This window comes from Ictalurus furcatus, chromosome 12 (genome assembly GCF_023375685.1).
Source record: "Ictalurus furcatus strain D&B chromosome 12, Billie_1.0, whole genome shotgun sequence".
NCBI classification, from domain to species: Eukaryota; Metazoa; Chordata; class Actinopteri; order Siluriformes; family Ictaluridae; genus Ictalurus; species Ictalurus furcatus.
In genome coordinates, this window is record NC_071266.1 from 20,849,498 (window position 1) to 20,876,418 (window position 26,921).

At 37.6% G+C, this 26,921-nt stretch overlaps 1 protein-coding gene across 1 annotated transcript in view; it reads right to left on the reverse strand.

Annotated features, from left to right (window-relative positions):
• Window positions 1-4,761: 4,761 nt before the first annotated feature.
• thsd7aa (thrombospondin, type I, domain containing 7Aa) overlaps window positions 4,762-26,921 on the reverse strand; it is a 114,175-nt gene continuing 92,015 nt past the window's right edge. The window contains exons 18-28 of the mRNA XM_053637446.1: window positions 26,671-26,812; window positions 26,442-26,557; window positions 26,239-26,356; window positions 22,147-22,292; window positions 20,981-21,155; window positions 14,130-14,303; window positions 13,661-13,756; window positions 10,791-10,873; window positions 7,863-8,067; window positions 7,205-7,292; window positions 4,762-4,875 (exon numbers count right to left, since the gene is read on the reverse strand). Of these exons, the coding sequence (XP_053493421.1) occupies window positions 4,788-4,875; window positions 7,205-7,292; window positions 7,863-8,067; window positions 10,791-10,873; window positions 13,661-13,756; window positions 14,130-14,303; window positions 20,981-21,155; window positions 22,147-22,292; window positions 26,239-26,356; window positions 26,442-26,557; window positions 26,671-26,812 (1,431 nt within the window). The 3' untranslated portion in view covers window positions 4,762-4,787. The remainder of the gene's footprint in view (window positions 4,876-7,204; window positions 7,293-7,862; window positions 8,068-10,790; window positions 10,874-13,660; window positions 13,757-14,129; window positions 14,304-20,980; window positions 21,156-22,146; window positions 22,293-26,238; window positions 26,357-26,441; window positions 26,558-26,670; window positions 26,813-26,921) is intronic.

Below are 26,921 nucleotides of genomic sequence, written 5' to 3' on the forward strand. Positions count from 1 at the left end.
GGTATTTACGGTGTCAGTCATATTTGTTCATATTGGTTGTTGCCATAGTATCTGAGTCATATTGGTTGTTTCTGTAGCATCTGAGTCATATTGGTTGTTGCCTTAGTACCCACAGCACAAGCTGTGAAGGCACAGCCCTCTTACACAAAGGAGGCGGGGCACAGCAGCTTATTTGCATTTAAAGAGACACACAAGAAAAAAGCATGTTTTTGCTTTCACCCAAAAAGGGGCATCTACAGCATGGGATAATAAATGTTCAGTGGGGTATTTTGAGCTCAAACTTCACAGACATTCTGGGGACACCTGAGACATATATCACATCTTGGAAAAAGGTGCATAATAGGTCTCCTTTAAAATAAGGAATGTTGAGGATTTGGTGAAATTTTTGCCTCTTTTGTTAAAGAAGAAATCGCAGGCAGTGTATACCTCCAAGTCTATCAATGGCTTTTTCATAATATCAGACACTGCGATTTTTTCTTCATGTAGTATTTATCCATGAAATATTATTACTTCTCGAAATCCTGTAGCCCTAAAAACGCCATCATAAACAAATGATTTCTGCTGTTGGCGTGTATTGACTGCTTAGGGCTATGAACTGTCCAGCATGTTTGTTCGTTTTTGTGTTAGTTTTGTTCCGATGAAAAAGCATAATAGCTCTATACTGTATAGCTTCTAAAGTTAACTAGTTAAAATCCAGTTTACATTTCAACTGAATAAATCAGTGTGAAATGTGAGTTGACTTACATGTTACTTGGCAAATTAGTCAAAGCAAGCTACCTGTACTAGCTACATATACTCACCAGAGTCACCAGAAATCTCTGCTCCTTCCTTCCATGCTTTATTTTTCTTCGTTATGTCTCAATGAGAGTTGTATATGACAGAATAAAATGAGTCACAGTTATGTTTTGGGTATCAAACAGTAACTGGGAATTCATTGCGGGTTGTGAAGTTGTGAGGGTTATATGTTGTGAGTGGCAAACTGAAAAAAAGATCATCAGACCATACGCGCCATAAGAGTGATCTGCGGAATTATTCAAGCCTGTTGTTTGGATTTGTCATTTTACTGTGCCATGCCTATTTTGCATATAACTGAGAAAATGAATTACTTGCTGTTGTTGCTGAAATCGCAGCTCCATGTCATGCACGTACACAGGAAACGGTTGTCTGTCATGTTGTCACTTGCTAGTGTGAACCTAATTTTAACGTGTTAAAACTATTGACATTTCAAGTAAACATGGTGGAATCAATGGATGCAACGTCTGTAGTTGACAGTAAATTTGTTGAAGTTGAATGTTTATTCATCTCAGAAGCTGATTTCAGTTTTTAAGTGTTCAGCTTCTTTCTGAAATATATGCAAATTGGTTAACATTTAAGCACCTATAGGAGAGAAATTGTTTGATTTACAATGTTGCACAGGCATTTTGTTTATAGAAAGAGAGCTAATAAAAGTAAAATAAAAACCACACTACTTATGGCTACTTATCAGTGACATGTCTTTGTCAGGCTTTTTTATTTACAATAAAACAAGCTAGTTGCCTGAACAAAATTATATTATTGTACAATTACTATATAAAATGTAATGATAAAGTTTACAGTGGCTTCATATATTGAATAAAAACATTTTTTTTTTAAAAAAAGCACATTGTTTGTTCTTCATTCTCTAGAAGTAGAGTTTCAAAACCTTGCTGTATTTTCTGTAGTTAACTAAGAGAAGGTACATAGCCATCTTGCTCCGACCAAAGTGACTTGAATACACTTGACGTCGTAATTACGACTTCCTAACTCGTAAATACGAACTTCCCAGGAGGACTTGAACGCACAGTGAAATAGGGAAAAGCAAAATGTTAGGGTTCAGTTTCTTCACCTGTTGAGTTGAATAAAGCAGTGCAGTTAATTGAACTATGAACTTCATTACTTCCTTGAAGGTTTAGTTAAAAATATCATCCAAGATGTTACATAACTCATTAAAGTTAAGGCACTTTTGCTCCAGTGAATAGTGTACAGTACTGTATCTTTTCCTACAGCACCAACTGCCATCACTGGATGGAGGATAACTATTTTTAAAAAACTATTTATTAGTGTAATGAGTGTAAGAACAGTGACAAATCGTGGACGTTTTTTTTTTTCTGTTGTTTATTATCAGCAATTCATCAGATACATATAAATAACTTGTAGGAAAAGGACAAAGCTGAGCAACGGTTTTCACATAGTAAATCTGCATCGGCCCAGAGAAGATCAGTAGCTATTGACTCTCGCTCGCTCTCTCTTTCTTTCTTTCTCTCTCTCTCTCTCTCTCTCTCACATACACACACATGCCACACACACACACAGAAGTTGTGCATTTAAAAAAAAGAAAAATCAACATATTTATATATTATACAGAAAATTCAGAAAATACTTAAATAAAATCATTACGCATGTATTTACAAGAAAAAGTAAACATTCCTTTCAACTGCTGTTGTTAAAATGTGAATGATATGCCACTAGAGACCAACAGTTCTCACACCTGTTTCATGTTGACTAGAGCTTATCACATTAATACTGACTTTGATTATGTTGTAAACATGGACGTTTTTCTTTAAATATGGTGACAAATTAAACATTGCACTCATGATGCTGCTGAGAAAATGTGAAAGTGGTGAACCATATGCATTGTAGAGGAATTATATAGTCCCACATTGCTAGTTTTTAACACACGCTCCTCAGCTTCATCCTCCCATTTCTGTTTGTCCCCAGGACTGTTTTAATACTTCATTATTTCAAGTGAAGTGCCAAAGTGACTCAGAAGGCTGATGCCTTTTTTTTTTCTTTTTTTTTTAAACTGTCAACAACACTGTAAAACTGGATAAGTTCATTTAACTCAAAAAATGTGAGGAAACTAATTACCTCAAAATTTTTACGTTGATAAATCAATTTCTTTAAGCCAAATACACTTAAATATAACAAGTTTCAGTTAAATTTCTGTCATATTTAAGTGTATTTGGCTTAAAGAAATTGATTTATCAACGTAAAAATTATGAGGTAATTAGTTCCCTCACATTTTTTGAGTTAAATGAACTTATCCGGTTTTACAGTGAAATGGTGCATCAAACTGATTATAAATGGAAACAGCAAATACTTTCAAAAGTAAGGGAATAGCTACATACCATGGAAAAAACAATATTAAAGGATATGGCTAATCAAGACTAACAATTTGTCATAAACAGGCCAAATACACTTAAATATAACAGAAATTTAACTCAAACTTGTTATATTTAAGTGTATTTAAGTGGGGGTTTAAATTTATCCCCAATTTATCTTAACACACTGAGGAAATACTGTTTTAAATTTGAGGACTGTGGCTATGGATTTGAGGATTGTTATAAAGTTCATAAATGTTACATAGATAAACTATTTCTAAGGGGATGGAAAGATTTTTAGGTTTGGGACAGGAGATAAATGGAAATCCAATGTAGGCAGATGTCAGGGCAGTAGAAAGTAGATTGTTTTTAGTTAGCTAGCTGCTTCTGGAGGAAGTAAAAAAAAAAGAAGAAGAAGTCTGCAATGTTTTGATATCATTAATGATCAAATTAAGTGACATAAACATCAATATCTATGCAAAATTACTGTAAGCTGAGAATGGTAAGTTTATAAATGAACATTAAATTGGTTTATTAATAAAACATTAAATAATGAGATCATGCATTGCTTAGCCCGTAGGAGTTCTACTGAATTGGCAGTTTTCAGTTTTCATATTATGACATCTAATATCTCAGATTATAAAATCATGTCCTCCCTCATCTCACTTTTTATTGGTTGCGCTAACTGAAGAAGAGGTTTGATTAAGTAAAACTCCAATGAGCACTTTACATAAAATATGAAAATCATATGACCTTCTTTGAAAACATCTCAAAACCTCCAGATTGGGATAATGGAGCCCTTTAAAATCAGACAAGCCCAACTGAAATGATATGAAATTATAAACATTTCACCGAGTGAAAAAATAAAATCTTATTACATGATGCACAAAGTCAGTCAGGAAAAAGAACATTTAGCAGACTTCAGCTGTACAAGGGGTAATGGCAACCACGTTTTTTTTTTTTTTGTTTGTTTGTTTTTTTTTTTTTTTACATTTCTATCCAGTCTTATCACAAACAAAAGTTAAAGTAAACAGAGTTCATTCTGCAAAAAGAGCTATTTTTTACACATCTAGCACAAGACTGTACATTGTATTGAGAGAGGCAGTTTTCTATGGCAAGGTTCTAAGTAATCATGCTGCACTAATATAGTGCAAAACAGGACCTGAATAGGGAGAGGGAGAGAAACAGGCCAGGGTTTGTGTAGCGGGTGCTAGCAGGCCTCTGAAACCAGAGTACCAACTTAGAATCCCATGCCACAATACTGAAAATGGAAAGACAGAATACTGTGAGATCAATTATATGAGTAATCCAGACAACGCAGCCTGAGGAAGAAACGGCTATCCTTGTGCTTTCTCAACAAAATGCCTCAGTTCACAAGCGCCCTCTCCAACAGCTTTCCTTTCCCCAAAGACAAGTCCGTGTTACAGGACGGCAGAAAGGCAAAGGCAGACTTTCCGTAAGAAGATACGAGTTCGTGAAAGGCTCCAGTGAAAGTTGAAAATTCGAAACGTAAAAAACAGGAAAGGGAACAAACCTGGGCTAATTATAAATAGGGGTCCAGTCTGAGGTTCCATAACATCATAGAAAAAAGGAGACGCATAATCTTTAAAGTCCATAAGTAGGCAGCTGTGGAGCTGGGGGGTGGGGGGGGGGGGTGTTTGCAGAAGGCTACATGTCAGCGTCACCATCGTAAGCCAGCGTCAGAGGCTTCAGTCTGTTGTTCATCTGTCTTCTCTGGGGCTTCTTTGGCTTTTTGCTGAGAGGGAAACATACAGTAAACATGCAAGTAATTGAGGGATCAGCAAATTCTTCAGCATTAAATATTTACATATTTAAAGCCCAAGAGTCAAGAGGCTGCTTATATTTAAAAAATAAATTAAATAAAAAAAACTTACTGAAGATACTAAAGTATGATTATATGTACTCACATACACTTAATGTAAGTGTGAGATCAGAATATTACTAACTAAGCAAACCGATAAACTGTGAATATAGTATATGCATTCTATTTTCCAGATGTATTCTGTTAGACTTCATGCACATTTCTTTATTGACCGCCATGCTGTTAATAAAAGGCTGATCATCATGCAATGGATCTAATATATTGAATAGTATAGCTCATACTTCTATAATACGGTACAGTAGACATGTTTATGAGCTGTATGCACTGTATTATTCTGTGTATTATTCCCATTAACTAGATTATGTAAATGAAGCAACGAAAAAAGAAAGCTCATTTGCTATCGATTGTGCTGCCATTCTATCCACAAAATAAAAGAGCTGATATAGGGATAGGGGATAGGGATCTTACCTTAGTGAGTACTTTGACAAAAAATAATGCAGAAAAGTAAATATACGAGATTATAACCAAGCTACACAATAATCATAGCTCACAAATACTGTAGCTAGGTGAGGATTAGCTATAAAAAATAAATAAATAAATAAATAAAGTCCACTTATTTGATATGAATGTTTCTTATAAAAGACCGTGAAATAGGAAAAGAGGAAGCTATGAAAGTGACTGATAGGGAGGATGGTGAAGAGTAGTTCCAAGATTTGCCCAACAGAGGACAATGTTGACCAAAAGACTGCAATTAATGGCAGAATCGGATGCATCCTGCATACCAGTGCTGTTTATCGTGCCCTTCACACTTTGCCTTTTTTTTCACTTGAAAAAGTGAAATATTCAACTATTTCTTCAGCTCAAGTTTGTTAGATTCGATATACAGTAAAATATTGTGTTAAAGTATTAAAGGAAAAATTCGACTGGAAAATTATAACTGCTCTGATCTTACTGAGAGGCAGAACTTGGCTTCACCGCTTAAAACCTAACAAAAGTCTCAGTCTATAGATTTCAAGATTTGGTCTTGTCCAGAAGTCACTGGGATTATGTCAGAAGGTGTTGATTAATTTTCTGTAACAGCAGCTTCAACAGTAGTGCCAGCTACAAAACAAAACACATTTCTATTAAAGCTCATTGTAAGCTATTATAATTTCTAAATTAACCACTAAATTAAACAGGACTTGTATGGTAGATGCCAAACATAAACGGATTAAAATAAACATGTGTCGCTGTAAATATGGTGAACTTTACTGTAAACTGTTTATTAAGCGTTGTTGGAAGGAGTCTCCAGTGTCAATGCTTTGTAATAGTCAGCGGTATAACTGTAGCTATTTGTTTTTCAGCATGGGAAGGTGTTCAGGACAAAAGGCTTTGTGTTTCCAGTGTCTCTGTAACATGCCAAGCTGCATTTTTTGTTTGTTTTGTCATGCTAACTTTGAGAGAAAAAAAAAAGAGATTGCTGGTGAAGGAACATTTGCTTAGAACTGCTTTGATGTAAGTGATAAGTGCAACAATATTGTTTTGTAGACATTCCACAACATTAAATGTAACTATAAACAGATCAAATGTTCTTCTAAATAAAAATATTCTAACCTTTGGAAATTTTCTGTGGTAGATGATGATAAGATGAATACATCATGTGCAGTCATTGGAAAATAATCAACTTCAGGGTGGTAACAGTAACGTCACTTCAAATCGGGCCACATTACAACACCCTGTCACTGATTATTTTCCTTTAACAGCACACCCTGTTGTGTTTTACTCCATTCCTATCTACTTTATTCTAGCACTTCATGTTGGAAAATCCACTCCAGGCCTTGTGGCTATCCTTCTCTTGTACCGTAAGTGCCTACTTATTTGACCTAGATGATCAACAAAAATGTGTTGCGTCATCGAAGAAATTTTGTGTACATGGACGTGTAATGGTGAGAAATGATTTTATTTAGAGGAGTGTCTGATAACCATGAAAAACAATATATAATGTAAACAGACATAAAAAATGATACTAGTACTAGTAGTGACATGTAATGCGATCAAAATTTCAACATGGCTATACTGGATGTCATATGCTATGTTTTACATTCATTAAGACCTAAAGTAATTGAATGTGCATCTTGGCGAGCCTATAATTTAGGAAACTGACATGATGTAAAGGAGGTTTGTCCTAAAAAAAAGAGCGTTCACAAGAACAACACACATAACGTGTATACATTATCTTGTCATGAATGTTAAAGGTTCTTACCAGGCTAAGTAAGACATGGAGACGATGAAGACCAGCAGTACAAAAGCTCCAGCGGCCACGCCGTACACCCAGGTCTTCAGTGTTCCGTCTGTAAAGAATGATCAACACAGACAAATCAACACCAGCTGCTTCACAACCTGATTATTAAAACCTGCCTCTGGCCATTTGATACTACCTACTGAAATCAACTGATCATACAACTGGCTTTTCATATATTTATACAACACCCTTCCGCAGACATGGATAAAATATCAACAGCCAACACTAACTGAAGAATCCTTGGTTTGTTTCAAGGTTTATTCCTCAGGTCTGTGAAGCGTAGCCAGGGGGTCTGGTGTTTGTGATTTTTTCAATTTTATTTATTTAAATATCAACCTACTAGTATCAAAACTATTATATTGATTATTGAGTACTTACAGTTATCAAGCTAGCTTGGATTCATCACCTTCATAAACCTTTCATTCATTCACTGCTTTAGCATTTACAGTACATGCAGTGTTTCAATGTATATGTCTCTGTAGATATTTCACAGAATGTGTACTGCTTCACTTGTCAGTAATCATTGTAAACATTGTAAATGTACATGTAAATGATGTGTTCATTCTTAAGTAGTGAAAAAGGCAGAAGGATTAAGCTTTGCTGCAAGGTTATAGCCCACCTGGTCCGAATGGCTGCAGGTACCAGGTTCTTCCAGAGCGTCCGGGCAGGTTTGCACTAGCCTGAGTGGGGCTCATGGCCCTGATGGTCTTTACATCGCCTGGGAATGTGGGAATTTCCAAAACAGGTATCAAAGTGCACTGGTCCAACACTCCATCTGACGTCATCACTTCAGTGTAGCCCTCCTCGCAACCACACACTCCGGCCTGCAGGGGGCAGAAAGACACCAGTGGAACACATAACCACACTGATAATACTGTATATTCTACCAGCAGCCCATGCTTTGTTTAAATACAGACTATTCCTATCCTAAAAGCCTTTTAATTAGTGGAAATTCCCCACTCACTTAAGTTCAATGCTATTTTAATTTAAGTCCTTCATTAGTAATATGATCATGCCCACTCAATCATTCTGTCAATCTGTTCCCGTGCTGCTTGTCTACCTCCTTGTGTTATTACACAGCAATATGTCAACAATTACATATTTTATTTATTAAAGAATGACACCTTATGCTATTTAACCAATTTGAGTTACTCTTGTAGAATATCCGCAAAACAAATTACATCCTATTATCACTTATGGGTCACATGACCTTTCTGATATGAAGTCCCTTGACCATGTATTAGTTTAGGGATATAATTCAGGACTATCACTTCTAGGATTTCCTCACATTATACACAAGTTACAATTTCCCACGCCAAACTGAACGCATTTAGTCATTCGTTCTGTGATGTATTTTTTTCCACAGCAATTCATTATACTGCATGTCGTCTCACTCTGTAACTGAGAATGATTTCAAGAAGCAATAACAGTGATGTCACTGAGCATTTTACCATGCTGTGTTGGTATTTGTCATTTGCCAGTTCTCTAGAATGTTGGATGTGTGAAAGTGTAAGTTTGGGAGTGTGTGGGGGTATTTGAATGAGATAAATCCCAGCATGTGTTCTGGAGCTGATATGTATGAGTCTGCTTGCACTGCACTCTTCTGTGTCTAAATGCTTATGTGCTTATGTGTGTGAATATGTGTGTGTGTGTGTGTGTGTGTGTGTGTGTGTGTCTGTGTGTGTTTTCAGAGGCATTCCACAAAACCCACTGATTTTCAATGTGTATTCTCCTTGCTGTGCTTGCAGTTCACTGGGAGTCTCCTATTCCCTCAGCAATCTCAGGAGGATAATCACTCCCAGTGCAAACCCAGTACTCAGACCATCACACACATGACAGAACGGACTGGAATCTCCAAAGCATCAGAGAAAATGAGCAGAAGCTATGAGCTGGTCCACAGAGGAAATGAGTAATGCTTGGAAGGGGGTTAACATTGAGTTTCTCATCAGCCTTACAGTATATATCTATAGACACTGCTTGAGGGCTCAACGGTTAAGGCTCTGGATTACTGATCAGAAGGTCGGGGGTTCAAGCCCCAGCACCGCCAAGCTGCCACTGCTGGGCCCTGCTGGGCCCTGCTGGGCCTTTGAGCAAGGCCATTAACCCTACTCTAGGGGTGCTCTATCATGGCTGACCCTGCACTCTGACCCCAACTTCCTAACAAGCTGGGATATGCAAAGAAAAGAATTTCACTGTGCTGTAATGTATATGTGATAAATGAAGGCTTCTTCTATATCTACATGATAAAATACACACCAGGCATTTCCTGTAGAATGCATGCACAATCTTCAAACTCATTGAGCTATTTAAGATTCAGATTTCCACCAATGCCAGTTCGATTCATAAAACGAATGCATGATATTTCTCTGCATATATATTTCTCTGTGGATATAAAGCATGTTACATAATATAAAATATGTAGGGAATTAAAAAAAGACAGGGTGTGATGCAGAAGCACACGAAGCAAGTGACTTTTACCACACTGGAGTTTATTACACTCCAATAACTGTACATCCTGAAGTGTTTAATTCCTCTTACGCCACAGCAATTTGCCAACATTTGCAACTGTCATGACATGTCCAGGCCCGAGTCATAGAAAAATGTTGAATATCAGCGTTCTGGCACAGGGATATATTGCATAACGATGTATAAAACTTTCATTCGAATGCTCATTATGCCACATTCTGCACCAACAAGTTTTAACCAAGCTAACCTCTACCACTACAATATTTTAATAAGATCTGTGTGTAACAAATCATTTACCTCTTTTCCTTTTTACATATTGAGTGTTGCCCACTTCATGCATAACATTCCCAGCATATGATTAGTCTTACTGGGTTCATGAAATCCTCTTCTCTGTTCAGAACAACGCAATCAGGCTCGCAAGTCATGCGGTTATGCGGTATGGCGACACAGGTATGTGCAAAATGTCTCCGTATTCTCAGTATCCTAAAGAATTTACACACTAAAAACTATCCGTATGGTAATATACAGTGTTACCATGTTGCCTGCAAACATTTTTGTTGTTGTTGTGAGACTGGGTTAGACATGTCACACCTTTTATCTATTTATTGTTACATTTAATGATGTGGAACGCCAACAAAACAAGTTTTGTTCATGGTAACGCTTACGTTATAGATGCTATAAACAGTAGCTGTACGTTATAGATGCAGTAGTATGTGATAGATGCTATAATGCATTGAAAACCATACTAACTCAGTCAACATCAGCTGTTTGTCTAGACGACAGCAATCCAGATGTGGAGCATGTTGTACATTTAAAGACGTATTTAAAGACACACACACCTGCACACACTGTGCGTACACGTACAGCTATAGGAATCCACAGGAACAGGAACAGAAGCATTTCTTGAAATATATTGCCATAGACTCTGCAATTCTTCTGATATTGCATCTCTATGATTTGTTTGGTCTTTTTGTGTTTTCACATTTCATTTGTATTCATATACTGGGAATGCACACATGATTGTTCCCCCCACCCCCCAACACACACACACACACACACACACACACACACACAAACTAACCTCAGTGCAGAATGAGCGGTGTTTGTCACAGGCTGGGTCACATGACCTGTCAGACACAGGTTCGCTTGTCGACAGGCATCCACCTACAGGGTAAGTGGTCACATGTCAGTATTGCAAACAAAGTTTAGAAATAACACACACACACGCACACACACACACACACACACACACACACACACACACACACACACACACACATACAAATGTCCCAGATTTTGGTACTGCTCCTTATTTTTATGGAACAGTTTGTTACACTGGAGGCACCAGATTCTCAGAGAAGTTTTTCTTTCACTCTCTCTCTCTCTCTCACACGCTCTCTCTCTCTTTCTCTTAGTAGCACTCTCCTCCTCTCTCTCTCTCTCCTCCTCTAACTCAACTGTTTTAAGATATTAGCGCTCTTGCTAAAGGATTGCCTCATATTAACTGCATGGTTCAGACCTCTAGACTCGCACATACATTACCATTAATTCATCACTTGGCTGACTGCATGAATATTGACACAGGCAGAATAAATAAAAAGAGTCTGAGTTCCTGCAGTCAGTCCCAGGTGAACAGCCATTTCTGAACAGAGGAGCTGCAAGCAATTAAAAATGAATCTCACTACAGGATGCTGAGGAATCCCTCCACACTCAAGAAGAAAAAATGAAGAATATTCACCTCCTGCTCTCTCTCTCTCTCTACACACTCACACACACACACTCACACTCACACACACTAATATATATATATATATATATATATATATATATATATATATATATATATATATATATATATATATATATATATATATATATATATATATATATATATATAAGCCATAGCATGAAGGAGAAGCCAATGGGAATATATTGAAATGGACAGTCAGAGGGCATTCTCTCTCTGCATTCTGCAATAAGAGAGGGAAAACAGTACCTCATCCAGAGCTTGGACCTTCTCCATGACAAGTGTTGGATTTTATCCAAGATTGGAAGCGTGTACAAGAGCCACAGCCAATTCAGAAACCGTTTACACCTGAAATGTCCTAAGAGAGCTCTCTCCTCTACACTCCCTGTGATGTTTTTTTGATTACTGAAGCATTAGGAATGAGCTATAGTGTCATCAGGAGGTGTATGACCGTGGCCTCTGAAGAACCCAAAAAACAAAAACTACAGGGGTCTGCAAAACAAGTGTTCACCTATTACAAGAGTCTTATGAATATTCATAAAGCCTTGCATTTTAGGACAGCACATGAATATTCAGGAGAGTGTGTGTGTGTGTGTCTGTGTGTGTGTGTCTGTGTGTGTGGACTGAGAGGAAGAAGGTGAGGTGCTTGCTGGAAGCTCCGGTGCAACGATCTGTCAAAGTGGTCAGTGCCATCTGGAAAAAGTTCTGTTTGGATGGCTCAACAAAGTGGGATTAAATGACTGAATACTGAAATCATTTTTTTATTTTTTTATTTTTGGAACTGGAAAATGTTAATGACTGATCAAATACTTACATCCAATAAAATTGCATTAAAATAATATATGTAAATATAAAAATGTCTGTCTGTTAAGACTACTGAACAATTTTTTGAAGAAGCTGTAAAACTAAACTGCCTTAGTATTTCAAGCCGTTGGCCAGAGTAAAGCAAAAATATAACATTAAAAATGTGATAAATATACCTTATATGTTAGCAATGTATCATATCTATGCAGTATGTATTAGCAATGTATCATATGCATCATATTTAGGATATCCATGTTGTTTGTTGTTGTTGTTGTTTTGTGCCCAGCTACTACAATACAGTGGGTTCATATTATTAATAACTAAGTCATTATTTATTATTTACAATAAAGACATTTAGTTAAACAGGCAAGAAAGGTTCTGTGGATGGTTAAGGGTCTGTCAGGCACCGCAGCCTACAAACCCTTCACTTCCCAGAACTCACACACACTTCCTCGTTCACAGTCAGTGGACTTTTAACAAGACTCTCATGGTCCCTATTCACACACACACACACACACACACACACACACACACACACACACACACACACTCACAGCCATGCTTTAAAAGAGACGCTCACTCACATACACCTTAGTGAAGTGTATGCTCAGCTTACCCTGTGTTACTGACGTTACCAAGCCAGTTTCACTGCCATAGTTACTCTGGTTTGACTAATATTATGTTTCCTGATTTCTGTGTTTTGCATAACCTAGTCTATTCTGTTTGCTGATCACTTGACCTTACCTGTTTTTGACTTTGACCTTGTCTGGCATTTTTTGATTGTTTGCCTAAAAGACTTTCAGTAAAGCTGAATACCTGCATTTGCATCTGTTTCAGTCTCCATCTTATGACAGGGTCTTTAACTGGTTTTACCTGGAACCATGTATTAACTATTACTTTATTATTATTATTATTACTACATTTACATTTATTCATTTAGCAGATGCATTTTATCCAAAGTGACTTACAAATGAGGAAATTATAATAATATATAATAATTTATTGTTGTTGTTTTATATTTGATTTCCTATTAAATGCATATACTGTATGTATATTTACATACACACTCACACCCCACACCCCCAGCAACACAAGGAGTGTGAAATAAAGTGGGATTAAAAATGTCTGTGTCATGGATTAAAAGCTAAAAGCTTATACAGAGACAGTGAGAAAGTAATCACACTCTACTGCCTTCCAATAGTCTCATGACAGCTCCTAATGCCAACTTATCTCAGAACCGTGTCCTGCTAAACACTCTCACACAGTGAGAAATGTGTTCCAGCCTGCACCATAAAACCAGTGCACTTTCTTGTGAAGATACCCATAAATCTAACTCTGGTTGGTTTCCACGGTTTGCTTAAAATCACTTTAATAAATGCATTATTATTTAATAATAGTACCTGTGACATTTAAGCCATCCGAGCGTTGACACCACACTAGTCGAGAAGAGCCTCGCCATGGACCAGTCATCCATTTATACTCATAACACCGACCCTCTGGTGGAGGAACGAAAGTGATTAATGGATGTTACATTGACCCAGACCATTTCTTTTTATAAATGTACAAAGTTTCTAATAATACCACATACATAATGTATCTCAACTATTAGTGATTTCATACTTCACTGTGTGGACATAGTGTTTGTAATTTAAATGTGCTGTTTTAAAAAGATGTGTATGTTTATCAGAACAGTTGACTCAAACAGGTAAATAACTAAAAATCACTCTTAGTACTGTTCTTATTTTCATCTGGGATTTTATTTTGGAATCATTTTGATCCAGACTTTCTGACTCAGTTACTTTAATACATGTCAGTTTCTATGTGTAGTGTGTTTTCAAGGTTCACGTGCTCTGAACGCTGCTACTTTACCTGTGCACGGCTGGCTCTCCCACTCTTGCTCTGGACACTGTTCGAGGTTCTCCGGTTCTTCAGCGAGCGCAGCTCGAGATCGTACCTGTACCGAACCAAGGCCGAGATCATCTCCACCTATGCAGCTCTGCTGACACGAACTCCATGCTGTCCAGTCTGTCAAATAACACTCACCTGCAAAACAGGCATTCACAATTATGCATCTGAAAGTTCTCCAGATCCATTTACAACATTTGTTAATAATAAATTATATATATATATATATATATATATATATATATATATATATATATATATATATATATGCAGTTTTTATGTCTTTTTCACTTCCTCAGGTCTGCTGTTACAATAAAAATATAATGTACTGTAAATAACTGTTCAGGCATGAAAACCTCAGGCTTCCACGCAATACGATACGATATATTCCAGGTGCAAAATAAATACAATGGACTATCAATCAGTGGATTATCATTGAGATGTGAAACATTTGCAGGGAAGAGACAAAGAGACAAAAAAAAAGCTATTTAGTGTAGAAAGCAACACTGAATGAATTAAATGGAGCACGTAGAATATATGCTTGCATTTCAGTTTCGTCAAAAAATAACCACAAGACAATCTTATTAAATGAGTCATGACCTCATCAATTTTGAACTAGAATATGGCCCGACTTGAGGCTTTTGCTCCATTGTGTTGCTACTCATAACATGCAACATATATATATATATACACACACACACACACACACGTACATATACACACACACACACACACACACACACACACACATACATATATATATATATATATATATATATATATATATATATATATATATATATATATACGTATGTATATAGTGCTTTCAAAGGACACCTTTAGGTGTGTAGGCAGAAGGATTTATTAGCAGTGAGAATTTTATTTCGGGTATGTCACTTATGCACTTATGTGGGTGCTAGTAAAGAGGTTTCAAGAGGAGCCAGGTTCCTAATAATCATTTCACATCAGTGTTTTTCAAGGGTTTAGTTGCAATAGTTATAAATACCTCAGCTACTTATGGGAGTTTGCATTCTGAATGGCATTGTTTTGTAATCGTACAGCTGAAAAATTTCAGAAATTTCCACTGCTTCTCGTGCTTATCAGCATGTCCACTCCAACAATCATACTCATGCTTTTTCCTCATGTATGTATGGCATAACCATTTTACTTCCTTCTTCTTATTCTTCTGGTATTGATGCGTGCTCTTCAAGACAGTTTTGCTTGTGACTTGCGCCACCAAGTATTGGTTTTTAACTTCAGCGGCTCCAGGCACGTGAACATAAGCGCGAATCTGATTGTTTGGCCAGTTTTTAACACGGTGCCTCCAAATAAAATGAGCCGCAAGACATTTAAAAAAATTTGACTCTTTGATGGCACGTGTTTCACGCGTGGGTGTGAACACTCCTGTTGACAACCACTGATTTATACACGGACCATTTAACACGCTGAAAAAACGTCCCGGTGTGAACTGGCCTTTATGTCCAAAAGTTACAGAAATATTTACACTATATAGGCCCCTACTCCATGGATAATTATAGTATATATATATATATATATATATATATATATATATATATATATATATATATATATATATATATTACAGCTTATTACAGCTTCAGCTTGTATGACTGAGACTTTAATGAAAACAGCAAAAACATGCAATTTATTGAAAAAAGTTTTCCAAATATCTCCACCCCCTCCCTAAAAATGGTTTAGTCCGATGGTTATTAATTATTTCAGCTCAGTCAATGGCAAACAGCTGAGGGACCCTATAAAATTGTAAGTCCCACCCCAGCTAGTGAACATCACAAATCAGAGTTGAGGCTGCTCTGAGAACAGTTGAAGTAAGAAGTAAAGTTGCAGTGGATGAAAAGGAGACTGAGTGATTGAAAATGTCGGGGGGGGGGGGGGGGGCATAAATCTGGGTAGCAGAAATGTAATGAAAAGGAGGAGAGGGAGGCCAGGAGAACTGCTGGATCCCAGTCTATCAAGACCTTCTTTAACAAGACAGGTTAGTGCACTGTAGGGATGTCAATGTGATGGGATGCCGTGTCCTGATCGTTTCGCTGCCTGATTTACTGTCGCTGGAATAGGACACCTAATAAGAGCTGCCCCCTGCCGGTACTGTCCCATCATTTTCTCAGTACTGTACAGGCGTGCACTGACCGAACAATTAAATGGTCAAAATCCATGTCTTTTTACGCTATTATGTAAATACAGTAGAGTTGGTTTGTATAACACGTGGAAAAAAATGGATATGCATGTCACAAGGATTACAGACCTGCATGCTTCTGATGTGTTGTTTTAAGATAATACATTCATGAAAACGCGACTACAACTCACTTCTCTTTTATGGATAAATCTATTCGCTTTATTTAATATTCTATTATGCAGCAGAATATTGTCTTCATCAAAAATGAAGACAATGAGTAATAAGTGGTTTTATTTTACATATGACTGCATTCTTTTCCATTTCTGAATGTTTACTTCAGCTGTTAGACACCGGACTGACTGTAAAGACTTATTATTATATTGCTGGTAGTTTATAAACTGGTTTTATTTTATTAATTTCTTGTATTTTCTTATTTTATTAGTTTGTCTTGAATAATTGCTTGAGGATTTTAAACAATGTTTCATAAGAAGTTATTAATGGATTAATGCCATTGCTTTGATATAATATTTATATAAAAAATTTAAAACTTTGTTTTGTTATTTTATAAGAAACCCCTATTAGGTTACATGGCACTGTAGATGTCGGCGTCCATGCCCATATCTTATATGGTATGATATGGGTGGAGTGCGGTGGGGGCCTAGCTACGGCCCTGCACACACACATTTAAATTTATTTGAGCTGCTTGTTCAGATGATTAAAATGGCCTGCGTTTAGTTTAGTCTCCAATGTTGTCCAATTTTTCTTGAGTAGTGGCGTCCGAGACATCATTTTTTCAATATCATCTAGAACGTACTGTATATACTTGCCTTTTAGCCTAAAAAGGAGAAACTGCTCCTCACTTCATCCCATATTGTGCAAGAATATCTGCCTTAAATCCAAGGTCAGAATCATGCATAACTGTCAAATTGAATTTATATGTTCACTGCATTTTATTTTCTCAAATCTGAAACTAACGCATTGGCTTTTGAAACAGTAAAGTAGGCTTCTGTAGGCTGCTGCTACAGATTGGCCTAGTTTTTGCCGGTTTAAACGAAAAATCCAAAATGGGCTAATCCATTCGATTTGACAAAAGTGAACCGCTGCAGCTGATCAATACTTTCCTCTAATACAGTTAAATGAAACTGAAATTCTAGATTTTCTTGTAAGACAGGTCTCCACAGATATCTCTTTTTGTGAAAAACTTAAACTCTCTTTCTGTCTCTCTCCTTTGTTACTAAGAATATCTCTAGTGTCTATCATACATTCCAGCAATTTAGTGAATCACCCATTTAGTGAAAGCTCACAGGCCACTTGTTTTTCTGACTCATGGATGGTGGAAGCTTGACAGACAAATTCTGCTGTAAATAGAAGCTAGTTTGGAACCATTATTATCCTGGTCCTTGTATGACAGATTGCATCATTTTTGGAGGGAAAAAAAGCAAACTGAGACTGTATATTGTTAAAATAAATAAATAAATAAATAAATAAATAAATGGGGGAAAAAAAGAAAAAGAAAAATCACAATACCCAAAACATAAACTGTGACATAAGTGTACGTTGGTGCATTAACGAACATTAAATGACAGCAATCTGGATGTATTTCACAATAAATTATGACAACCTAATCAAAGCAGACTGAAAACTGTGAAAACTTTGTGAAAATATCAAGAGCCTGGAGCAGTGAAGTGAGCATGCAGAGAAACTGTAGGCTTTGAGAGCACTTCAGTCTGGCGAGCACTGAGCATCAAGACATACACTTGCCAGGGTCTACACTTTGCTAGATATCATTAACAACAAGTACAAAAAAACGTACTCATGTTTGCTTTGAAAAAAAAAAAAAAAGAGAAAAAAAATCAGTGCATTTCTAGTTTTAATACATGTGGCTATAATGTTTTCTTGACCAATAAGTATAACCTTGGTAATCGTAGAGCAGTTAATATTGGACTATTATGCACATTACAGGGTTGCCAGGTCTCAGCAAAATTTAAATCCCAACTGCATCTCAAAAAAACCCACAAAAAGACATGAAACTAGCCTAAACACTTCAGGAATTGGAAACGGTAGAAGCATTTCTTTCTCTTTCTCAGTCTTTGCAGGAGGAAATAAATTCACCATGGTACAAACAGGTTTCTGATTTACCCCTGCAATACCCGTTTCCCTCACTATCTGTGGAATGTATTTTATAACAGAAAATGGTATCACAGATACACTGCCTTAACAGCACAAAAACAAACAAACAAACAAACAAACAAACATGTAAATAAACCACCACATACTTGCTTTCTTTTTTGTTTTGTTTTTTTTTTTTACCTGTAACATCATTCATGACTGGGTTACAATTTGCTGTAAAAATGAAAACATGGCAACCCTGACTACACAGTAAATAGTACCAGTGGTTGTACTGTGTGAGTATCAGACCACACCTCCTCTCAATGGTGAGTCAAATATCACGGACAAACTGCCACCAGTACCCTTAGAAATTAAATATGAGCTATAACATCCATATAAAAGTGACTATAAATGAATGGGGCTCTATTTCTATTCATGGAACACGACTCAGAATGTATTTCCAGTATCTCCACTTTCCACCTGCATACAGTGCTGGATTTCATCATGAGGATGGAATATGAAATCAGAATGTGTTCATTAGCATAAACTAGGTCAGACTGTTCTACTGTAATGAATATCTAGGAATATTAATTCATCATGAAGCAGATTTTCAAAAATACATAATCCCAATCAGAATATGTCACGTTAGCAGGCTGAGGATACTAAAGCACTGAGATGTTATTTACAGTATAGCATGTATCTGTGTGTTTGTACATGTGCCTGATATTGCCAGGTACCTCTCATTACGATGTGTGTGTGTGAGTGTGTGTGTATGTGTCCTACACAAGGACAGCTGTCACACACATTTGAATTAGGATTTAGACAGTAAGTGGAGCATGAGATGGGATTTCCCTCATGATTTTCAGAGGGCAAGCAGACATTGGCTCACTATGTATGTTTGAGAGGTCAGCAAGAGAATTAGATTTTGGAAACTATAAAGTCAAAAATTCACAGTAAGCTCCATAACAAATAAATCCACACAATGTTGCGCAGAAACATCATCATGTTTCCTTCTAATTGGCAACACATCATTAATATTCACGTTCTTCCTTTGTCTCCGGCACAGACGCACATGAATGCGTATGAATTATTGCAGTCACATTCTGTGCTGCAGAAAAAAAATATTAATAATCTGTGTCACAGCTCTGTTTCAGCTGCACAGAACATGTCAAAACACTGAGCTCAATGTGTCATTCACACACTCTGACTGTGCCTGAAAGCATACTGAAGCATGGATTGCAGCAAAAGAATAGACATGAACTGAGATACCAGTTTATTAGTAACAGAGGGTCGAAGTGGTACGGTGAGCTCCTTCCTGAACTCAGGTTACTGTCTATGCAGAGTTTTGCATGTACTCTCTGTGTCTGTGTGGGTTTCCGCTGGGTTAGCTGATTTTCTCTGAAAAACTTGCCAGTATGTGTATTAGGTATGATAAATTGCACCTAGAAGTGTGCAACTGTATGTGATACCCTGCGATGGACTGGCTAGGGTGTATAATATAATATAATATAATATAATATAATATAATATAATATAATATAATATAATAATGTACTCTATGGTAATAACAGTGGATGTAGTAAAAATTAAACGCAATACATAAAGTTTCCCGAGAAGCAGGACGCTTTAGACCTTCCGAGTCCTTCCGAGGCTATGAGAAGTAAAGCTGTTATTTTTTTCAAACCTTCTTCATCTACAGCCTCAGAAGCACAATTAACTTGCCAGTTTATTAGACACAGAGTCATTTGTGGGTGTTCCGCTAAATTAAGGTTTACACTGACCTTGTTAGAACATGATTAAAAATAGAATTTGATTCCAAACTGAATACTCACAGCAGAGCAAAATCCCACAATAGATACAGCATAATAAAACCCATCACAATAAGATCCTGACAAGAATAAACCTGGTTTTTAGTGAAGCGTTCCCTAGAGCCCACAGAACTCATAATGCTATACATAAAACACACTGCTTTGGGGCTGGGTGATCAGGATGATGGTAGGATCCTCTGGGGAAATCTATTTCACAGCTGAAACATCCCTCCCATCCCTCATAAATATGCTGAACTAGTAATAAGACGGACTGAGAAGTGCAAACAGTGTATGATAAGGATTCAACTTTCAAGAATATCAGCATGACCTCACGTGTGTCTAATTACTATTTACTATTAAATTACTAAGAAAAAAAAATCTATAATTACTGTAATCACATATCGTATCCTAGAGTCTTCATTACTAGCTAGCTAGTACATAATGTTTATATGGACAATGTGACGGCATAGTGGCAGCGGAAATGACAAAATTTCAGAGAATATCAATATTTTCTTGAAATGTGTGGGTAAATTACTAAGAAAAAACTTTGCATGACTAAAATGACACTGTAATCACGCTTAGTATCGTGTAGTTATCTTGTAAACGCTCCAAATATGGTCAGACATGCACCTACTAGCTAAACTGAACCATTTCTAACTTGACTCGTATGTGCTCATGAGTATTCTTAACAATTTGCATTGAGAGAGCAAGAGAGAGAGAGAGAGAGAGAGCAAGAGTGTTACCAGGGCATGGCAACGTGCAAGCCTCCTCCAAAGTAATCTGTGTGTCTCCATCCACGGTCTGCTGCAGATCTCCACATAGTTCCTCATCCACCAAACTTCCACCATTACTCCCAGAGCTGTCAGACACGAAGCAGGACACATTTCTGAAGCGAAGGCCCTCTCCACACCGAGCACCCTGCATAAACACATACACACACCACAGCCATTAGCGATGACTCACATTACCTACATTTCAGTTTCACTGCACTGCAGTCCTGAAGTCATGTATATTGATGGCAGGGCTATAAAAACTGACTTCGCTTGATGAGAGAAACTAAAGCCTCATAGCAATGCAGCATATAGGGCTGATGCTCTCAGACTGCAGCCAAGCACCAACTTAACCTACCACAGACTCTCTCAGATTAATGTTTAAAAAATATTTGGCTCTTTATTTAAATGTGTACACATATTGGAGCCAAAGTGCTTTTTATTTCTCAACTTTCTACCAAAATAATACATAAGGTCCAAATTGATTATTATAGGCAACTTGAGGTTTGGATTAATCTCATACATACTGTAATATACCCTTAATAATGATGGCTTGTGATTTCCACCTCTAAAAAATATTTTTAACAGCCATGCTTCAGAGACTCCACTTTGAGAACCAGCGATTATGAGAAATACCTAGTTATCCAATAACTATACAGCTCAGCAGGGGGTTTTGTTTTATTTGTTTATTTGATCGAAATCTTTGAGCATATAATGGGGCAGCCAAGGAAGTACATGAAGATTTGAGCCTTTGGAGTCAAAGCTGTGGAGAACAAAGGAGAGAGGTAATATTTCTTCAGAGTCTGGACTGTGACAGGGGCATGTGGCACCACTCAGAGCTCAGAGGAGAGAAAGTAAAGGGGACACAAGAAAGAGAGAGAGAGAGAGAGAGAGAGAGAGAGAGAGAGAGAGAGAGAGAGACAGCAGTGAGCTGTGTCATCACCCTGTTCTCTTTAATTACACCCTACAATAGGCTCAGCAATCCAGACACCTGACAACGGGAGAAATGCAAAAGAGCACAAGAGAAGAACAAGGGCTGAGCCAGACAGGATCTAGACAAAAGAATCTAAGAGCTGTTATATAACAAGCAATTCAGAAAGTATATGAAATCAGGGTAGCAAATTGCTATGTAGCCTGACCTCAACTTTACATGTAGACCATGCGCTGTATCTCCAGCTGTAGCAGGGCTTAACAGGACACGGCTTCCACTGCTCCAGCTGAGAGGGACAAGGACGGCCATCACCCTGAGATGCCTGGATCACAGTCCTCTGTCTCCATAACTTTCCTACAAAGAAAATGAAACAACTCCAACTGTCAAATTACTGACTCAAAAAACAAGCTCTCCAAAGATACAGGTAATAGACAACACACAGATAAATATTGAATAGTATATTAAATAGCAATATAAAAATGAGGCTTTAAACTTTTCTCGAAGTAATGCATGACCATTGGGTCTCATTTAAATACAGCCATCTAACAAAACAATGGCTCTGACAGTAGTTCTGTAGTATACTATAATTCATGGGTTTACTGTATATTAACGTGTCCACGCTAATGATCATTTCAATATCTACTCATTCATAGTGACGTGAACATTCCAGATGCTTTACAATAATCTAAGGCTGATAATAAACAGATTAAAAACATATAGTTATTTAAGAAAGAAAAACATATAACTATTGATCTTTGTGATATTATATTATGATTATCATTGATTGGTGAAGCTTTCTGTAAGAAAATGTTCATTTAACGTTCATGTAAGGAGTCTCCAGTGTCATCGCTTTGTAACTGCCAATACGTTTTCTGCCATGGGAAAGTCTTCAGGAGAGAAGACTTAGCAATTTATGGTTTTCAGTAGCATGACAATCTGCATGTTCTTTTGTTTGTTTGTTTGTTTGAGAGGAGAGGGGAAAAAAAGGTGAGAGACTGGTGATAATGTAAGTGATAGCAAGAAGCAACTTGACTCATGGTAGTTCCACAACATTAAATGTTACTATAAAGGGTTAAAAGTATGAAGTGTTGTTAATTTATACATTCAAAAGTTGTCAAGTTCCTGTGGTCTAAGAAGAATGAAACAGTTTAGGACGTTGGGAAATAATCAACTTCTGGGTGCTAACGTTGGGTGAGTTACTGCGAGTTACTTCACATTGGGATGCACCACACCCACCCCTCATTGTTTTTTTTCCTAGTACAAAACTCTGCGTGTTTTATTCCTTAACTAGAGAGCTGACCATTTAAGATTTAAATGAATTAAAAAACACTTAATGTACTTATCACAAATATATGTATACATTGAGCTCTCGTGAGATCTTTTTGAAGATTTGCCATCCAGCATTTGTAGTCCCTATAAAAAATAATCCCTTTACTGTAAAGGATGTAGTTCATATTACACACTCTATCACATGCTATAACTTGATACCAAACCCTACAGCGATGCGTGTCCTGAACCAGACTAATATGGCACTCTCTTACACATAACTCACTCAGCGGAGCCATTTCCCAGCCTAATTCCAGTACCTGGAATTGCTTTGATTAGACGTCATTACTGTTTTGCAATTTGACTGTAACATAAGCAAAAAAGAGCAATACATTTCTTATCCCAAATGAATCCCACTGCTTAAGAGTGGCACCCGTGGGACACTTGCAATTAAGCGGCAGGGATTTGTTCATGCCTTGGGGAATATAGTAGATTTTCCACCTATTAGAGCAGTTTTGTCACATAGTAGGCTGTGTCTTTGCACAAGCTGCACAAATACTGTAAATGGTCTGCACTTATATAGTGCTTTTATCCAAAGCGCTTTACACTGTGTCTCATTCACCCATTCACACACACACCAATGGTAGCTGAGCTGCCATGCAAGGTGCTAACTTGCCATTGTGAGCAACTTGGGGTTCAGTGTCTTGCCCAAGGACACTTCGGCATGTGGAGTCATGTGGGCCAGGACGATTAGTGGACAACCCGCTCTACCAACTGAGACACAGCCACCCCGTACTGTAAAACTGAGCGATAAAAATGCAATTTGTGTACAGGTGCTATAACATAAGCTTAATGGTTTGCTGAGATTAGAGGTCAGTACTGGCACACCACATCTATTCAGCTTGAAAACAAGACTCACCTACAACATGGTAAGATTGCTAAGGGGTGAGAACTTCCTAATGTTTGCATCCAAATGTCACCTGGTCCAGCACACCCAATTAGTGTTCTCTGTTGTAGCCTTGACCTCTGACTACCCCATGCTTATAATATCGCATTACCAATGGGCCATTGAATAAAATTCTCTGTGCTCTAGCACACAAGGAACCTCACTTATATTATCTTCTGAGTTGTTTTTAATGAGCCTGATTGCACACAGCCCTAAGGGGGCACAATGTGATGCTCCTTAATGTTGAAGATGATCAAACGGGTCCCGCACCAGTGAACTGCCCTCCAGCTAGTCATAGCGTTTGTCGATTCATCTTATCCACAGGCTTTCATCATAATAATGTCACTGCTGAGAGGCTTACTAGAAGAAGCGTTGGGATTTTTGGTTAGCATTGTAGCGAGAAAAGCAAGGACTGAACATAATCACCATTGGGGTGGTGTGATAATTATTTTCACAACAGCACGTTGTGAAGTGTTTCACTCCTCTTATACCAGAGCAATGTCAATAATTACAAAATTTTACATTTTATTAAAGGAGGACATGTAGTTTTTATTACATTTTATTAAAGGATGATGTGTAGTTTTTAACCATTTATAGTTACTTACCATTAAAGGGACTTATCAGTTATCAGTTACATTACAGCAGGTATAAACAGATAATCCCTCACCACCTACTCTTTCTTTCTCTTGCTTGAAGACTTTAAGACTGTGATGAAAACATACAGACCATTCCGAAAGACTGACACTGGAGACTCCTTACTTACATGTTGACTTGTTTACTATTGAAACAATATCATTAGAAGATCACTGATGTAAACCTGTGGTTTGTATTAGTTCTGGCACTACTGCCAGGGCTGCTGTTATAGAAAACCTTCTGACCAATCAGACTTAAGAATTCAACAGCTCTCTGGTACAATATGTGCTAACCATCTTTGTGCTGTAGTTTGTGTATGCACTGGATCCAGTGCTCAGGTGCATTGTGTGTTTGTCTGTAGTCTGGGTGCCAAGCAATTCAGCAGCAAACATCAGGGCTAATCTTTGCTGGGATACTGGACAGATAAGTCAGCACCAGCTGTCACTTGGCTTAGGAACAATCACAAAATAATTTGTTCAGATGATTTATTCACCACACTGTGTCTGGCCTTCTGACTTCGTTTTGCTAACAGAACAAGTCATGCATGTTCTTCATGCATTAATCTTTGATTCCAGCCAGAAGCATCTTTGTATAACTTGAGTTCACATCACCGAGAGCTGTGATCCACCTGCTTGGCCAGCTTTGTGAATATCCCCCCTGTGTGTGGGCAGATTAAAGGCGCCACAATAGCTTAGGTCAGTGCATGTGTTAGTTTCACAGAAGCAGTGTTTACTCTGGTTGCTGGTTCTGCAGCCTCCTGTAGTGAGATGGTTCCTCAAGCACAAATTTAATAGATCCACAGTCAATCTTCTGAACTAATAGAATTACACACACATTATCCGTCTCATAAACAACGCTTTTAAGAAGTAACAGAATCACCAACTCTGATTACCTACTCTGTCATTACGCTGATGATGTTATTCTGAAAGACTCTGGTTTTAGACAAAATCCAGTTTTTCATTCATCTTCAGTAATTGCTTTATACTGGTCAGGTTTGCAGTGGATCTGGAGCCTCTCCCAAGAACAATTGGTGTGAGGCAGGAATGAATACACCCTTGATGGGATGCCACACCATGCATGCACACATTCATTCACACCTAGAGGCAATTTACAGTCACCAGTACACCTACTGTACTGGCATATTTTGGGAAGTGGGAAGAAATCCCACCAATTTGGACAAGAAAGCCAAGATTGTTTTCCAATTTTTTTATGCAGCTCTTAGGAAGCCATTCAATGAATCCTTGTTGCCACATTTTATACCACCTGATCATCAGGTTCTAATATTATCTAAGGTTGGAAAATCGTTCTTTCTGTAAGGCTACAACATTGGGTTCCCATTTCAAAAATGTCCTGGGTAGAGCCATTTAGGAAGCAAAGCATCATTAAACCGCTCGAGCCTTTGAAACCCTTAAAAAGCCCTTGAGTAGCTCTGTGTTGTGAGTCTAGTTGTTTTACCTGCAAGGCCACAGGTATGAGAGCACTCAGACCAGGAGGACCAATCAGACATCTGGCAATTGATGGGACACTCAACCACACAAGAAGCATTCATTTGCCACTTCTTTTCAAGATTAAGCTGAAACACAAGAGATTCATTTGATTTTGTGAAATGTGCAGAGTTTACATAAAAGCACAATATAGTGAAAAGAATAGTACCATACCTCTTCACAGAATTTAAGGTCTACAGATTTGCCATCACTGCGCACACAGTCCAGCATGCGTGTTTTGATGCCACTCCCACACACAGCTCGCTCACTCAGCTGGCATGTACTCCAGTCTACAAAATGAACATGGTTAATTTTATTTCTGCAAGCAGGACAGTAAGCGTCACCAACTACGATTTCTTGGAGTTTACTGAAATCACATTCACAAAAATATACTGACAATTACCTGTGATGTTGTAGGAGTAGTGAAAGCAGTTGGAATTGATAGTGCAAGGCTCTTTCTCGGTTGTAGGTGGACATTGTTTTGATTCACCAGGCTGACGGATGGGGATGGCAGTCCTTTCTCGGGTGTTATTCATGTTGCATGGCTAAAACAAACAGAACCCTTGTTAACATTTTCTATGAAAGTCATATACACTTACCGGCCACATTAACAGGAATACCTGTACACCTGCTCATTAACGCAAATGTCACTCA